The sequence below is a fragment of the Opisthocomus hoazin genome, chromosome W (assembly GCF_030867145.1).
Source record: "Opisthocomus hoazin isolate bOpiHoa1 chromosome W, bOpiHoa1.hap1, whole genome shotgun sequence".
Lineage (NCBI taxonomy): Eukaryota > Metazoa > Chordata > Aves > Opisthocomiformes > Opisthocomidae > Opisthocomus > Opisthocomus hoazin.
The window spans coordinates 26,965,370-26,982,950 of record NC_134453.1 but is presented as its reverse complement, the minus strand read 5'-3'; the positions used below and the strand labels follow the sequence as shown (position 1 = coordinate 26,982,950).

The following is a 17,581-nucleotide window of genomic DNA, read 5'->3' as shown; positions in this document are numbered from 1 at the left end:
AGCATTTAAATTTCTTACGTAGTTATGTTTATAGAGCTGTCATGTCTCAAAAACAGACAAATAAAGTTGCAGGGGAGAGGATTTCAGCTGTATACAGGATTATTTATGAATGCAGTTCCAGGTATATCATTGATCATGAATTTGAGATTAAAATGTTTTCTTACAAAGTTGATCTGCTAAGAAATGATGTAGAAGTCATCTTTGTGAATGTATAACTATGTTTATGTGCATGTGTACAGAGTTAATATCTGTATAATGAATTTATTGTGCTATGTCTGTTCTCTGTCTACTAACCTGATAGTATTGACTCTTAAGGACTTAATAATTCAGGATGTGTATTATTTAATTGTAATATATTAGCCTCCTTGTTAAATATTTTCTCTTTATCCTGGAAATATGAATATTTCCCCTCTCCCTTTTTGAGGTTCAGAACAGGCAAAATTTTAATTTCTAACAATAATAGGTATCTAGAGTCGGACATAAAATTATAATATCTTTGATGTCAGCTTAGTCTAAAGATTTCAGATGAAACTTTTATGTTCTTGACAAGGAATACTGAAAACTTTCTGATGGAATTCAGCTCTATTCTCAGAAGTATAGACTTTGAATTCACACAAAGAATGTGTGGAAAATCAGTAATTTTTACAGCCTTCAGAGCCATATACAGTGCATGTATGCTTTCTAAAATGTTTCTGAAGTATACTTTTTTGTAGTCTGTATTGTATGTGGTTATTTATATAGTATATTTCAGTAATGCGTAAAGGTTTTAATGACTCTTATCCGATTGGCATGACGCTAGTAGCTGTGTCGCAAATGAGCAATGCATTCATTTTAAAGTCAGGTTTATAACTTCTCTGCAATGTTTTTGTGTATTTTGTGTTTTCTGAAGTCATATATTTCTTACATATTCTGAAATAACTTGGGACGTATTTTCCGGGGGGGATGTTTGAATCCGATATCAGTCTCTTTGCTGTTGTATCTAGAATAAGATTCTTACAATGATACTAGAAATAAGTTTCACAGAAAGAATAATGTTGTAACTGTGTTTCTCTTGCAAATCAAGTTTTGAGTGTTCATCCAGGCAGATTTTGGAGAAAGTGTCTTTGAACTTCAGATTTTTCATGTGTATTTTTAGTGTTACATTTTTTTTCCCAACTTCCTGGTAACCTACTTCCTAGGATGCATTATGCTAAATAATTAGATAAACTCCAGTGTTTTAAAAGGTTCATAATTCGTAAAGATATGTCTTCATAAGCCAAAGTCTATTTGTTAACAACTGACTGATAGAGAAAATATTCATGTCATTTCCACAATGTCCTCACTCCAATTGAGAAATAGCATTCATTGTTTCACTCTGTGCCATTTTTAGTTATAAATGTTTTAATACACTGGCAGATGTAATTTTCATAAACATTTTTTATTTCATCCTATATTTCTTAATAGATTGTAGCAAATCTTTTCTAGTGTTGCCTTTTAGCATCATTATTCCACTACTTCTTGCATCCTTCTTATTCCATGTAGCTTAGTATATTTTGCTTTATCTTTCCTTCTTTTATCTCCTTGTATTTCTTGTCCTTTGTTTTTCCATTTTCATCCATCCCTCTCCCAGAAAAGTGTCTTCTTCTGGCTTTGTCATGTACAACATCATTGCTGTGATTTATCTGAAATCCAGTTTAAAATAGGATTAGTTCAGCTAGTTCAAAACACCATTTAGGTAGTCATTCTGTCTTAAGGGAGTAATGCCCATTCATTGTAAAACTTAGTAAAATTGACTTGTTTTAAGCTAAAACTAATGCTATGTATACTGAAAGTCTGTATAACTTTTTACATTGTTTCTAAACAACGTAAACCAAATCTGACAATGTAACAAATGTAAACAAATCTGAAATTTGGATTAATTGTCTTAGAGTTCCTGGTAGCAACTGTATTTGCATGTGGGAAAGCCAGAATAATAACCCACTAAGCATCTTGCGTGTGCCTGCACTGCCAGGTGGATCAAGCATGTCATAACTTTCTCTGAAGTTTTCTAGTAAATTATGCCACATTTCAGAGAAATAAAGGATATATTTAATGGTTTACAGCAAAGAGTTTATCATGATTCTTCTCAGCTGAAGTCTTTAAAGCTTCTCTTAAACTCTAAATGTAACTGAATTTGTAGAAAAAAACATTACTTTCATAAGAATTCTACACTCTTCCTGGTTTTCCTCTTTTCTGAGATATTAGTGACTACCTCTTTTCGACTTAACTAGTCTAGAAGAGGAGCTGGATGTCCCTTGTGGCATTAGAAGTATTTAAAGATATGTTGGGTTTGCAGAGGATCCATTTTAATATACAATTTGTACATTTAGCTCTATTTTTTTTCTCCTTTCTGGACTGAACAGGTTCATAGTTTGAAAAATATTCCAGGCATTGTTTAGTCAAAAGCCAAAACCAAACTATATATAACCAGTTAAATCCAGTAGTTTAGGATGATCTCAGTTCTCTAGCACGGATTTTTCCTGCTTGCAGGGATTTTTTTAGGCATGGTGCGTCTGTCCTATCCCAAAAAGTATGTTGGGATGTGTGTGGGCATTGTACATACTCTCTGGGGCCTTTCTTTTTGGTGTTAGCTTTTCAGTAGATGTTGGATAAACTGATGTCGGTAGACAGCAGGAATTCAGCAGTTGCACGCTGGAGTCCTTGTATTGATCTGTTACCAGTACAATAGGAGACACGTTCAGCACACTGCTTTGTCTGGAGGCTGCTTGAGTTATTTCCTATTTTTTGTCTTTGCCACTAAGGTAAATATTTTTATTCTGACTTTCACAGTTGTTCTTAAATCTTCTCTGGATAATAAGAGTGAACTTTACGTGTTGGACATCTAGTTCTTAGCAGCAACAATAAACTTGACCAAATCTACTAATTTCATTGTACTTTGGTTCATCTGAAATATGCTTTTTCTGCTTGCAGACTTAGGAGAGCATTGTTTAATTAGTTCACTTTTGAAAAATTTTTTTGGCACATGTAAGTGATAGAAATTTATTACCTAATTTGTCAGGGCAATTTGTTGAAAGTCTGGAACTGTCTTTGGTTCATGGGTTTGGATGCTTGATCAGGTTCCTCTTATTTTTGGGAAAAGCTAAAGATGCTTTGCATAAATGACTTTTGCAGCAATGCATTGCAATATGTAGAAATATGAGCCAGCAATTTGTCTGGCATTACAATATGCAGTGCAGACCTGTTCACGTGTCTAAGTATCTAAATATGGATTCCTTGGGCAGGGGTGAGGGGATCTCAGTCTCCCGCTCTCTTTCAGGCATGTGTGTGAGCTGAGCTCAGGAGTTATCTCTTCATGGATATAGTCAAAAGGTGAGGGTAAGGGGCTCAATAGAGGGTTATATCCTGTTTATAGAACGTAGCTGTATACCCCTCCACAAACTTTAGGCAGAGAATGGGAGAGGAAAGCCACTGAAGTAAATGGATGACTACTCAGATTGTTTTCATCAGTATTCATCTTGATGATGTGTTTTTCAGCTGATGATATGGTATTGAAATAAAAGTGGAACTTCTGTCTTATGAGCAGGTGTACTTTCCTCATACCTTAAATTCCTCTTTGAGAAAAGGATTGTGATTTCCCTGCATTTTCCCTTCTGTTCTTAAAAATCTCCATGGCACAGAATTATTTGGAGGAGTGTGATACTGGTGGGCAAGGGACTCTGATCACCAAGGACTCTGATATAAAGAACATACTGGAGCATTTTAAGGGAGAGCACAGTGGAAAGGATATAAAGGATATAATTAAATTTGCACACTAAGGGATAGCTGAAAATTTTCAGCTTTATCCAGTAAGTTGTTCATCAATCGCAGGTAGTCATGTGGCCCTTTGCACTGTAGTTCCTGAGTGCTATGCTGTAACAGTACTTAACTATTTTAAAAGGGTGTTTATTTTCTAAGTATCTTTATAAATTAGGGAAGTACTTTTATCCCCTCTTTTTTTCTTTTGGTTCTTAATCTAAAATAGAACCTTATCTGCATGAATGGTTGTAGTAGAATTAAACTGTGAGTCTGTGCTGTTGTAGTTACAATGGTATGGCTATCCAACAACAAGAAAGAAAGCACTCTTGTCACAGAGTAAGAGTGTATTTTATTTAGCACGGAGTTTTAAGATTGTTTGAGCTAATCCAGAAAAACTGCTTTCCTTCCTGTATATATGTCTGACACAGAAGGTTTTATCAGTGTAGTTATAGCGGTGACCCAAAATGACTTGAGAAAGTTAGACAGTAAGCTGGTGATACATAAGGAAGGTAGACCCAAAATCACCGGAACATTCTCTATCAAATGCTCAGAGAGGACATGTAAGGAAGGGGAGCTAAACACTGAGAAATGCAAAAATTCATGTCCCCACCCCAAACAAGTGGCACTGTTCCCTCTTAGACCCTTGTGTGTTCTTTTCTATAATGTGTTGATATTTAGAAAAAGTTGCATTTTAAAATACAAGGTATAGAGAGAGATTACAAATATGAAATTGCATCAACTGCAGTTTTGCTTATTGCAAAGTATTAGCACACAGAAATGGAAAAAATAATATTTATAGGAGGCTAATTTATGCAAAAGACTTCATTAACATAAACCGTAGTTTTGAAATGAACTTCAGGGGTAGTTTTCCTTTAAGTACTTGTTCATTTGTTGCAATAGATGTATGTGCAAACAGGCCATTTTGATGTCACGAGTATTTTAAAGTAACCATATAAGCAAACTGATATGAATTGTTTCCACTGTATTAACTGTCTCTTATGGAAGTAGCAAATTGGAGTTTAGGTTTCTAAATGTTTTTGAATCTTGATGGCTTGTTAGTTAATAGGAAATTACACCAAAATGTAAACCATACATCTGTTTTCCATAGTTTGGAAAGCAAAGATAAATCATTACGGAGAAGATAAGAGTTTATTAGTGTTGGCTTTGATTTTATGGCAGGAACAGCCTCTCTGATCCTGGAAAACTGACCAAGGTGTCAGCAAGCATCATCCCCTTTTCTATAGCTGCTTGTTTGAAGTAACCATATCAAGGCAGGTGAAACTAATCTGAACACACTAATTGTTGTGTCAAAATCTAGTTGTGCTGTCCATATTGAATGGATCTAATAAAAGTCCATAATGATGTTACATTTATTGGTGGGGTTTATTAATGTTCAACCTCTCTTGAAGGCATTCTGGTGATCGATGCATCTGCCTGAATCAGGGAGATCTGTTTGACTTGCAAATTCAAGGCAAAGTGATTTTGGATCCTTCTAAAGATTAGATTTGTGTAAATATTGTCTAAAGGCTGTTCAACAAACTTTAAACCACCCATCAAGTTATGAACAAAAAGCAATGCTGAACTTTGTATCAGATCTGTGCCTTGCCATTCTTTTTTTAAGCCATACTTGGGAAATACTATATCCACTAGACATTTGTAGAACTCTTTCTGCTATACATGGCAAAACCCTTTGAAAAGCTTCCCAGATTAAAATAGAATATGGGAGGAGGTTTAAAGACTATTTTTTAGCTAAGATTCTCTGGCTGGTTTTTAACTGTATTATATTTTGTCAAGAATTGCTTGGTGAGAAGCAAGTATCTTGACGGTCAGCAGATATTCAGTAACAGCTGAAGATTCTCAAATATCTTCTCTAAGAAACATTTTGATAATGGTAATCAAACAAAAACAAGCATATGTTCTTCCTCCAACAAGCAACTAGTAAGTCATGAACAGCATTGCATAGGTTTGGAAAAGCACTGAAGAAGTGGTGGTTCATGTATGCAGTTCTTCAAGATGAATTGTTCTTACAGCTACTCTGTGACTTGCCCTTCAGTTTCACTAATGTGGAGTTTATCAGCATTGTGATTCCTTACAGTGGAACAAAGATTTGGTTATGATGGCACTTTTCTTGTGGGGTTGTTTTTTGTTGTTTTTTTTTTGTTTTGTTTTGTTTTGTTTTTTTTAATTGTTTTAATAGTTGTGGCAGCTTTGAGAGTATGCATAAGTAATATCTGAAGAACACTGATGCCTATAGTCCATTTCAGGCATACTGTATATGCTGATCACACGCATTTCAAAAAAATTGAGTTATTCTGTTGATGAGGACAGTTTTTCAGAAAGCTTGGTTTACTGGGGCAATCTTATTAACTTGTGGAGTAACTTACTAGTAAAGTTACTTTCTCCTTTGCTATTTAAAAAGCCATGCAAACTAGAGTCGAATGTAACTGATTAAAGTAGAAGCAGGAAAATAGGTACCAGGTCTTAGCAAACTTATCAAACAAATTGAAAAATAAATAAATAAATAGTACATTTATTATAAAATATGGAGCTATGGGCATGCAGTAGACTTGTTCCAGGGAACGTTGTGACAGAAACAAAAACTTTATAGATGGCTTATAGAGCACTTTACAGTAATTGTATTTGTTCTCTTTTCTGTTATTCCCTTCTTGAATAAAGAAAGCTTTTCATCTTCCCTAATAAAAGAAAAATGGGAAAGCTTATACTGTTATCGGAAATATCTCTAACAGGAGGGAGTGCAGTTTAAACATTAGTTGAATTTAGCATTGGAGAACATAGAAAACTTGAAACTTTTGAGAAGGAAATAAAGTTATTTTTCCAAATATTAAAGTACTTGCATTTTTAATTTATTTGTTCATGTTTAATTAGCACTGTGGTAATTATTTTAAAAGACTGAGTAGTGTTCTACCCCAGGAACAAAATCAATAAGGAAAGTAAGAATAGATATTCCTAGGAGATAGGAGAGTAGTAGCCTGTGATTTTTGTTTCTTGTTTTGGTATTTTTTGGTTTTCAAGGGTTTTCTTGCTTAAAATATATCACCTTTCATCTTATTGAGATGTTCTTTGTGCACAGTATAAGGAAAATAAAGAACAAATTTTGTTCTAACAGTTCCTCAAAGCAATGATCACAATCTTAAAATTACATCGTGAAACATTTGGGCGTAGTTTTGAAATTGAGTTTGAAATTGAATTGAATTAGAATTTGGTCATAGAACTCTTGCCAAGCTAGGTATATAATCCATTACTGATTTGTTTCCTTTTCTGATTTCCTCTCCAAGCAATCTGTCTTACTAGTTATTCTGTATTTAAATTTACTTTTCATTGTAGACTAGGATAGGCTTAAAGATATATTTGAAGAAAATACTCCTATTAGTGTAAGTGCATCTAGCCCATCTAGCTTTTAAGCATCTGTATGAATCTCAATGCAACATTTGTTCCTTTAGTTGCAGCTGGTTTTTGCAATCTCTTTGGCCAAATCTTTGGATTTGCTGTAGGCTTTATGCTCTCTCTGTGTGTTGTCCTGCTGATTTCAATGAAATTACCAACAGTGCATGAAATTGAGAATATGTGTTTTAAAAAACAGGTTCTGAGGCCCTCTAGTGATTTCACCTGTGGAAATTGTCTTAAAACGTGTATGTGCAAATTTTCCTCTAGTCTGGGGCTGAATGTAAGCTAACTCTCTTCAGACACTGTATAGGCGTTCAAAGAGACATCGAGTATTATTGTAGGGACACCACTGTGCAGACATGGCTATACAGTGTCCAGATTAGACCTGACTGGCATCCAGTCAGCTGGTGGTACACACAGAGGAACTGATCTGTCTGTGCTGTCGTACTTCTGACTATCTTCAATCGAGTGCCCAGCCCACAAAGAACAGTAATTTCATAGCACCATGGTAAACCACACTGTGAAATGTTTTCTAGCATTTTTGAAAGCAATATTGAGAATTTAGGTAACTTTGGCAGGTGGTGATTATCAAAGGATGGCAACTTAAAGCAAATAAATAAGAGCAACCATAGAATGGGGGAAGCAGGGACAACTTTTGCTATCAGTTTTACTTTATAGATATTTCCCTACCTCAGTTTGAAAACCCCAGTATTCTAAGTTAAATCTTTTTGTTTGTTTGTTTTATAAAGCACTTAAATGGGATGACTTGCTGAACATACCCGAGAAATATAGAAAAATAATTTTCTGATCATTAGTTTCATTGCTTATAGGCAGTTTTTATGGATGCAGAGATATGTGAAACCAGTAATATATGAAACTTTTTAAAAAATTTATTTGCAGGAAACTATTTTCTCATATTAAGGCTCTTCTGTTTAAGGGAGGGAGGGAAGACTAAGCTTCAATTAGAAGATGGGATATTAGTGTAAAAATGGAAATAAATTTTAGAAAGTTATGTTAGTGATATAGTGAATGCAATTAAAAAGTAAATTATCATCCAGAAGATCATTTTGTGGAGGATTCTTTTTGTGTGTATGTATAGCAATTGGCAAGTGATTTCCTCTCTATCTAAATAATATAATATGCCTTGGGAAGGAGAGGCAGGCACTTATGACAAAGTATTTGTTCTTTTGTTGGAAAAAGGTTAACAATTTAGTCCGATAATCTTAAAATCTGTGCAATAGGTTCTTTGATAAATAAAGATAAGACACCAAATAAAAAAAACCCCGAGAAATACTTTTGAATTAATTTGATTTCCTTGTGTCACTTGTAAAATATTTTGACTACAAGTCTCCTTCATACTGACTGCATATGTGCCTAATCATAGTTTCAAAATGTAATGAGAATTCTGTGATGATGTCTTAACTATTTACATTTGTGGAAAAGAAACCTGATGTGGTCCAGCTTGCTGTTTGTCTATATTAAATAAAAATCTTTCAACTATGCTTTGTAACAAAATCAAGCAAAAATTTGGATTGCGTTATAAAACTACTAGTAGAAGGTAAGAAAAAAAAAGTCTGAGGCAGAGGGGTAGGATATCAATGATTTGATTTGTTTTTAGGGATAAGACCCTGGAGATTCTGCCACAGATTGCCTACTGGAAAAAGGAAGATTACTGTCTTGTGTACACTAAATAATATGAATGACAATAAACAGAACTGTTAATGAGGCATGATGAATCCTTAATTTACCTACACTGTTAGAAAACCTGTTGAATTCAGAGGATGAACCGAAATAAGACTAAATTTTGTGGAAGTAGAGCAAGGATGTCTTTTTACAAAGGAAATTCACCAATTTGAATTTGTTTATATGCCTGACAAAATATTTTATTAAAGAAGATGTGTGTGCAATTTATTATATTAATTTCTAAATGCAGTATGAACAATAAATGCAACTTTAGAAAGGGCTGTCAAATACATCCAAGTATATCTAACTGTGGTATTATTTATTAGTGGATATACTGTAAGCAGTTCCTGAGAAAGGACTGTAGTGTTGGGCCCTTGTTATTATCTTCAGGTTCACATTTACTTTTCTTGCTCTCCATTAATAGGTAGCATAGATCAGTCAGTGTTAAAGGAGTTGCCTCCTGAGCTCCTGGCAGAAATTGAATCCACCATGCCGCTTTGTGAACGTGTGAAAATGAACAAGCGCAAACGTAGCACAGTTAATGAGAAACCAAAATATGCTGAAATCAGTTCTGATGAAGACAATGACAGTGAAGAAGCTTTTGAGTGTAAGTAGTACATCATTCTGTTCCTACTTCTAAAGAAGGCTAATATTTTGCTTTTACAGAAAGATACACTTTTTTTGTTGGTGGTGGCTACCCTAAAACATATGAAAACAAATTTGCTGTCCAGACAACTACTTGGCCAAGAACCTTTTTTTTTTTTCTTCTTTTAAAAGAAAAATTACTTGATTTCAATTTGTCACTCGGGATGAAAAGCAGCTAGTTGTTAAATTTCTTTCCCTAATTACCTTATGGGAAGCCGCCGCCTAGATTTTATTTTTTTTAGTTGTACAATGAAACATTTTTAGCCAAGCAGATTAAAGAAAATCTCCTGTAAAGCAGCTCAGAAAACTTGTGCACAAAGCTATGCAAAGAAAAATTTCAGTAAATACATTTTAAATTATTCTGAGTATCATTGATAAGAAAAGGATCCCCTCTTGAATTTTTCTGACATGATAAATTAAGAATATTAGTGCCCAGAAGTTTCTAAATATATTTCTTCTATTATTTCCATGGTATATTGCTTGAAAAACTGGAATTACTGACAGTGGTTTCTCAAAATAGCATTTTATGATGACACTATTTTTGAATTAAGTAATTTCAGAGGAAGAGAGGAAGCTTGTAGTTAGGCTTTTGCTGTGCAATCAGGTAAAATCATAAGTGTCAAAAAATTGTTATATGCCTCTAAGTTAGGAAGGGATTTTGTACTTGCAAATAAGAGTATAGTTAGTTTGTCTCTATGGTAGTTCAGTTAGCCAACACTGAAAAGAAACTCCATTAAAATGGAGTGAATCAGTTCAGTCTGAGTAACATCTTAGCTATTACCTATGCAGGGCAACAGGAGAAGTGCCTGTTGCTGTTAACCTGAGAAAGCATCTTGCTTATAATGATTTTTTTCCCAAGTTTAGACTCTCTTCACCTTTGCTTATGTAAACATCTTACTGAACTTTTGTAAAACATGACGTTTTGCTTCTTAGTCTTTCTTAGGGTCCAAAAGAGAAAGATTTGTTTGTTCTGCTTTTTTAATATGTTTCAAGTTCTCGTCCAACAGATACGCAATGTGTATGCACACATACGTGTAAAAATTATAGTAGCAATACCTCTGATCTTTATCAAAGAAGCAGAAAATAATGTCCTTTTATTTGTTTGTTTTTCATTTAAAATATAACTGAATAATGCTGCTTTGACCGTGAGTATGAGATCTTGAGGTAACTTGTAATCAGATGATTTGCTTCATTCAGGATTGTGTATTCTCTGTTTACCATATCATTTCACCTGTTTATGATGTTAATAATGTGGAACAGTGAATTAAAAAAAAGAATAAGTAAATCAAAATTATTTAAGTTGGTTGGGAATGGAGAGGATTGGCAGGAATTTCAGAGAGATCTTAATCTACCTATTAGCCACAGTGGCTGTTGAAATTCTTAAATGCAAAGTAAAGCAAATTAAGGAAAACTTTCACTGTAATTATTGCTTTAAGGGTTTCTAGGTTTGCTATATCCACTCGAGATCTGGCCATCATTCTAAACAATTAATTGAGGACATCTGGTTTAAAAGTAAATTATAATATTTCTCAAAGAATTTTTCAAAGATATGTGATGAGTACACTGAATAGATTTGTACTGTTACAAATATGTATTTCAGAATTCTTTTGGTTGTCTAAAATTGAACTTTAAAAAATATGAAATAGTAATTGTTATAGAAGAAATTTCTTTGAGTATATCATGAAGAAGGGGGCATTCTGTTAAATTAAATGATGAAAAATTTAAAAATTTATTAAATCATTCTCATACAATAAGTGCTAAATGTGTTATTGCATAAATGTTTGGTAGAATTCAGAAGGAAATTGGGTGTTTATGTTCCGGATAGTCTTTATTTATGTAAAAAATTAATGATAACTTGAAATATTATTAATACTTACATTTTTAGTCAATTTTATCTACATCAAAATAAACTTTGCAGAGTAATGACTGATTGTGAATAGCTATTCCCATGTTCATCTTATTTGCCTTGCAGAGCCAGCATAGATGTAACACATTCTGTTTTGTTGTGCAGCATTGATAAACTGGTCAATTTAAATTTTTGCTGGAAAGCAATATTGGAAGTTACTTTTCTCCTGTAGATGTAGCTGGGGTCAGAATTTGTCCTACAGAACTTAAATTGATACTGACGATTTGTAAACTGTGGAGACAGATTTCATTTACCTCCACAAAATACTGTCTTATGGGAGGAAAAGAATCATTTAAGATGTGTAAAGTCTTTTCCCGTAACCCCCCTACTTTCTTCTCCAGTGTGCTCACTTCAGGTATCCCAGACAGCTCTTCATTTCTTCAATTGCAGTTAACACTCAACCATTTTAGAAATGAAAATGTTAGTAGCTCAGGCCTTGTGAACATGACTGTACTGACTCCAGAAGCAAGTCTGATCCATAAGCAGAACAGCTCAAAGCACAAACTAAGTTATTACCTTAAACGCTTGGACCACCTCTGTGCAGAAGTTTTGTACTGTTTTCAGAAGTTGGAGCCCTCTGGGGTGCAGTGTAGAGCATTAGTATCACCACAGGTTCAATGTTGTTGTTTTTATTAGTTCCGAGCCTCAGCTGACTATTGACTATATCCTGGTGCTATACCACGTGTGACTATATTCTTGTGTGTTTCCTATGCTTCTCAATAAACTGGGGTTGTGGAAAGAATTTGTCAGTTCTGTTCCAGTTCTGCCTGAATTCTTGGAGCCATTTTGCTCAGAAACAACCCTATATACAGTCATACCTCTCTAAACTTCAGGAGACTTTGGTTGAGACACACAAATGTCAGGGCTGTTATATGCAAGTTCACAGGAATAATAAACTCTGCTAGTCTGGAATGTATTGTTTTGGAGCTGTTTTGATCTTCACAGCACAGTCTGTGATAGACATCTCTTTGCTAGCCCAGTTATCCTGTTATCTTAGGTAATGGGGAGTTGGCTGATTTCATGGATGAAATTACTTCCTCCTCCATATCCTTTTTCTATTACTTTTTAGCACCTTCTCCCCTTCAATGACTGTTTTTGAAAACAACAGAGAACTCTTGATCCCCCCCCCCACACACACTTTATTTCCACCAAGTTTCTGTTTCTGTATAGAACATTTTTTCAACATTCAGTTCTGTGAGGCTTTTTGGTCCTGACTGAAAACTGGTTATAATAACCTTCTGTGGTATATACTCACTGCCTGACCCAGAATTATGACTCCAGCTTTCTCCTTTACACTGAATTTCCTGCAATATATATCAAGACAAAATTTTAGTTGTCTTGGCAAAACAATATCTTTAAGCAACTAGATTGCCAAGACTCATTGGAACTTGCTGTGTTAGATGGGCAAAGCAATCACTGAATTGGAACATGGACACCCAGTAACAGTCATAATTAAGATAACTGAAGACATTATCTTAATGTTCGCTTATGAAAGAATCAAACTTACTTTAATTTCTTCTACTTTCCTGACTTTTTTAAAAGGACAAATGCTCTGTAAATTTGTGTGCTTTATATGTTTGTTGGTGTCTGCCAGTTTCAGGCATAGTTTTCATGTAATTCAAGACATTCTTAGAATAATGCCATAACAGAATTTCATATGATATTTTATAGTGTTCACTTGTTTTACAGGACAGCTATATGATAGTGTTTAACTTGCAAATATATAATTTTGAGCTATTAAAAGTAGAATTTTTGTACTTATAATGAAAATTAATTTCATTTATAGCTTCTCGTAAAAGACATAAAAAGGATAGAGATGAAGCTTGGGAGTATGAAGAACATGACAGAAGAAGTTCTGGTGACCATAGGAGAAGTGGTTATTTTCATGAAGGAAGGAGGACTTCTGGTAGTGGCCGTTACCGTAATCGCAGTCCCGATGACTCTGATATGGATGATTATTCTCCTCCTCCTAGCCTCAGTGAGGGTAACTGATTGTTTTAAAAATTTTATTTTCTTCAATAATACTAGTGCATTTTTAAAGGATATGTTAAACATTTTAAAATAAATATATTTATGTTCAATATTGAATATAAGCGTAAGAAATGTAAACAATCATTTATTCTCTTAATTAGTGGCTAGAAAAATGAAGAAAAAAGAAAAACAAAAGAAGAGGAAAGCTTATGAACCTAAACTAACACCTGAAGGTAATTTTAGAAGATTTCTGCAGTTTGTATTTTCTGTTTTGTATATAAAATAATTATATCTACATTTCTTTTTTCACCAGAAATGATGGATTCTTCAACTTTTAAAAGATTTACTGCTTCAATAGAGAATATTTTGGAGAATTTAGAAGACATGGATTTTACAACTTTTGGTAATATGTCAGAAATTTTCAAAATGCTCCCCCTAATTAGAAACACAAGAAACAAAAAAAATTTGCATCTCAGTATTTTCAAACTTCCTTGTGATTTAATTGCCTGTGATACGTGCTACAGTATACTGCATTTATATGGCTTCTGTCTTGAGTTGGAGGCCTTTACCTTTCCAGTTTCACTTGCTGCCACAGGAAGATCCTCCTTCTTCCTCCCTGCAGAATTCAAAAGGGACATAAATCACAATGTGACAAATAATAGTCCCCTGGAGTGGAAAGGGTACCTCTTTGGGATGTCATTAGGGTGTTATCTTCTGTCAAACATATCTTTGTAAACAACACTAATGTAAGATGGTTCTCTTTTCAGTAATGTCTGAGGCACGTATTTTTGCATCAGTTGTGGTCTTTGGCCCAACAGAGCTTGATTATTCAATTCAGCAGCAGGGTGCTAATGCACTTATGGGTGAGGCACTGAATCACTGTATTCTCCTTATCCATTTCAGTGGAAAACCAGCCAGCTTGGCACAAGTGTCTGACAAAGTAGTTCAGGTTGACCAAGATGACTTTCTATTGAAATGGATAATGGAGCATTCATTAATTTTTTTTTCTACCATCTTTGTCACAAGATTAGAACAAGGGGAGGAGTATAGTAAGCAAATCACTACAGCAATGGCGTCTACAACCTTGGATTAAAAAGTGAAGTAATTGGTTCTTTCTGTGTGTTTTGTAAAGTCATGGGGGGTTTTGTAAGGGTAAATGTGATTAAGGTGTATTGTATCCTAAGGTACTTAATTTCCTATGTGTTTTTCATCTATTGCCCTTCTCCATATTTGAACTTTAGAATGACTACAATCATTTAAGATTTGTTTTACTGAAATGAGGGTGATGGCACGAGCTTCAGTAAATGGATTTTGCTGTATTAAAACTATTTTGAATTTATGACTTTCATTTATATTTAACAAGTAGTCACTTTAACACAACCAAAAGTTGTTATTATAAGTCTTCATTGGATGGAACTATTAGATGCTAGCTATTTGGAAAATCAGTTCTTTTTCTTCAGTTGGCTTTTTCATGTTGGCTGTAAAATATTGGTTTCCTTGAAGTCTTATTAGAAATATGATTGTTAATTTTTTTTTTCATTTTATTTTTTTTAAGGCGATGATGACGAGATTCCACAGGAATTGCTACTGGGAAAGCATCAGCTTAGTGAGTTAGGTAGTGAATCTGCAAAAATCAAGGCAATGGGCATTATGGACAAGGTACATCTTCATAGTATTTAAATCTTTTTGAACATTTAATTTTGTTAAACATACAAAATCTTGTGCCCCTTGTAATATTCCACTCTCTTCAGGCGTGCACGTGACAGATACTGTAAACAGTTGTGCTTCTGCTGACTTAGCTGAAGTGCTTAAAAAGTTACCACATCTTAACTGTTACTGTCTCTGAAGCTGAGACATTTTTGTTGAATGGTCCTTCTCTGTGTTAGCGCTGACTCAGAGCACTGTATGCCAATAGGTAACACATGCCTGAGCAGTAAAATCTAAAATAATTAATCTACTTTCACAAAATCACATCAACCTATAGGCTTTGCTCCTTACAGCTAGTGTTGAGCAGCCACAGTAAAAGAGAACCTGCTTGCAAAGTCAAAAAATCCACCCTTTCTGATGTATGCCGTTAGTGCAATGTAAATGTACGATGTCCATCCAGCATGACACTGAATTGCCTACTTCCTTCCTCTCTCCAAAGAGTCCTTTCAAACTTGGAAGATTTAATGCCCCGGGTGATAATAAGATTAATTTTCTGTAGACTGCATATTGTGGTTTCTTTGTCATACTCTTCCTGACTTCAGTTCAAGGGAACTTTCTGTTGGCACAAACTGTTGGTATCACGCCTCTAGAAACAATGTTCTTGCTTTCCTTATCTTCCTAGAACTCTTGGCTTTGGGCAGTCTTGTGTTAAATTCTTACTCTGCCTCCTCATGACCACTTCTTACTCTGCCTCCTCATGACCACTTACTATGTTTATGAAGTTTCTGTGAAGCTGCTTATTATACAAGTCACTCTGAAGGGATTTCTTTAATCCAAGATTTAGATATTCTTCCTGGCCTTTTCTTTGATCTCCCCACCTTCCTTTGTAGTGTGTTATCAGCCTGAGTGTTTCTCTTTCATGATAGTTCCCACCCTTAACCTCTGTTCCCTGTTTTTTTCGCATACATACATATATACATAAAATCAGAATTTTGTTGCTTCTAAAGGTGAGCACCAATAGTATCTGGATGAATGAAACTGACTGTCCTGGAGTTTAGCATATTCTACAGATTATTTAATCATAATTCTGTAGAACATCAGTAAGTGAGTTTGAGTTACTTTTTTTCAACATGCTAATTGTTAAAAGTGAACACAGTTATTAGGAATACATTTCCTTTTTATTAGCACTCCAGTATCAGGGAATTATTTCTGTTTGTCCAGAGAATTTGGATTTTTTTTCTTTATAAAGCTCTATATGGTCAGTTAGAATTTGTGATTGATACTTGGATTTGGTAAATTTCTGTTTCTAGAAGAAAAAGTGTGTAACTATACAACATAAATTACAGATATGCAGTTTTAAATACATTTGTATGGATTTTGCTGGTTGAAAATGCAGTTTGATTGCAGTCTTAGAACATATTTCACTAGTTTAATTCTATTATCAGCATTCTCGGTCATGCTGTGTCAGAAACTAGACAAGTCAAGATCCAATCCTTATCTCAGATTGGTTACAATTTAAGTTTGTCAGATTACATAACATGTTCTGTCCTTCATCAATGGACATTTTTATCAGCAATTTCGAAGCCTTTATGTTCCTACAGTAGTTTGATGTGTTTTGTTTCTTATTTTAGCTCTCAACAGATAAAACAGTAAAAGTCCTGAATATTTTGGAGAAGAATATTCAAGATGGATCAAAGCTCTCTACATTACTTAACCATGTGAGTTTCAAATTACATCATTTCACACCATTGTGTAGAATAGGGTTTTCTTCACTTGAGTCCAATATAGTAATAGTTTCAAATACTCTGTGTGTGTGAAAGGAATTTCTGATTTCATACATATGTGATTAATAGATTGCCAAATTTTAAGATTTGAAGTATAGATTCATAGAATCATTCAGGTTGGAAAAGACCTCTAAGATCATCAAGTCCAACCATCAACCCAACATCATCATGCCTACTAAACCATGTCCTGAAGTGCCACATCTACATGTTTTTTAAACACCTCCAGGGATGGGGACTCCACCACCTCCCTGGGCAGCCTGTTCCAATGCCTGACCACTCTTTCAGTAAAGAAATTTTTCCTGATATCCAATCTAAACCTCCTGACACAACTTGAGGCCATTTCCTCTCCTCCTATCGCTAGTTACCCGGGAGAAGAGACCAACACCTGCCTGCCTCAGCCTCCTCTTCTCCAGACTAAACAACCCCAGTTCCCTCAGCCGCTCCTCATAAGACTTGTTCTCTAGACCCTTCACCAGCTTTGTTACTCTTCTCTGGACACTCTCCAGCATCTCAGTGTCCTTCTTGTAGTGAGGGGCCCAAACCTGAACACAGTACTCAAGGTGCGGCCTCACCAGCGCCGAGTACAGGGGCACAATCACCTCCCTATTCCTGCTGGCCACACTATTCCTGATAGAAGCCAGGATGCCAGTATGCCACCTGGGCATACTGCTGGCTCATGTTCAGCCAGCTGTAGACCAGCACCCCCAGGTCCTTTTCCTCCGGGCAGCTTTCCAGCCACTCCTCCCCAAGCCTGTAGCATTGCATG

General features: G+C 34.9%; 1 protein-coding gene across 3 annotated transcripts in view; it reads left to right on the top strand.

Moving 5' to 3' along the window:
- Positions 1–17,581, top strand: part of LOC142365560 (nipped-B-like protein) — a 166,269-nt gene that overhangs the window by 115,232 nt on the left and 33,456 nt on the right. For 2 of the 3 annotated variants that reach the window (XM_075446432.1, XM_075446431.1), the window contains 6 exons: positions 9,287–9,469; positions 13,200–13,397; positions 13,546–13,617; positions 13,698–13,787; positions 14,940–15,043; positions 16,663–16,749. In XM_075446432.1, coding sequence (XP_075302547.1) covers positions 9,287–9,469; positions 13,200–13,397; positions 13,546–13,617; positions 13,698–13,787; positions 14,940–15,043; positions 16,663–16,749 — 734 coding nt within the window. The remainder of the gene's footprint in view (positions 1–9,286; positions 9,470–13,199; positions 13,398–13,545; positions 13,618–13,697; positions 13,788–14,939; positions 15,044–16,662; positions 16,750–17,581) is intronic. The other variant, XM_075446433.1, reaches the window with a different exon arrangement.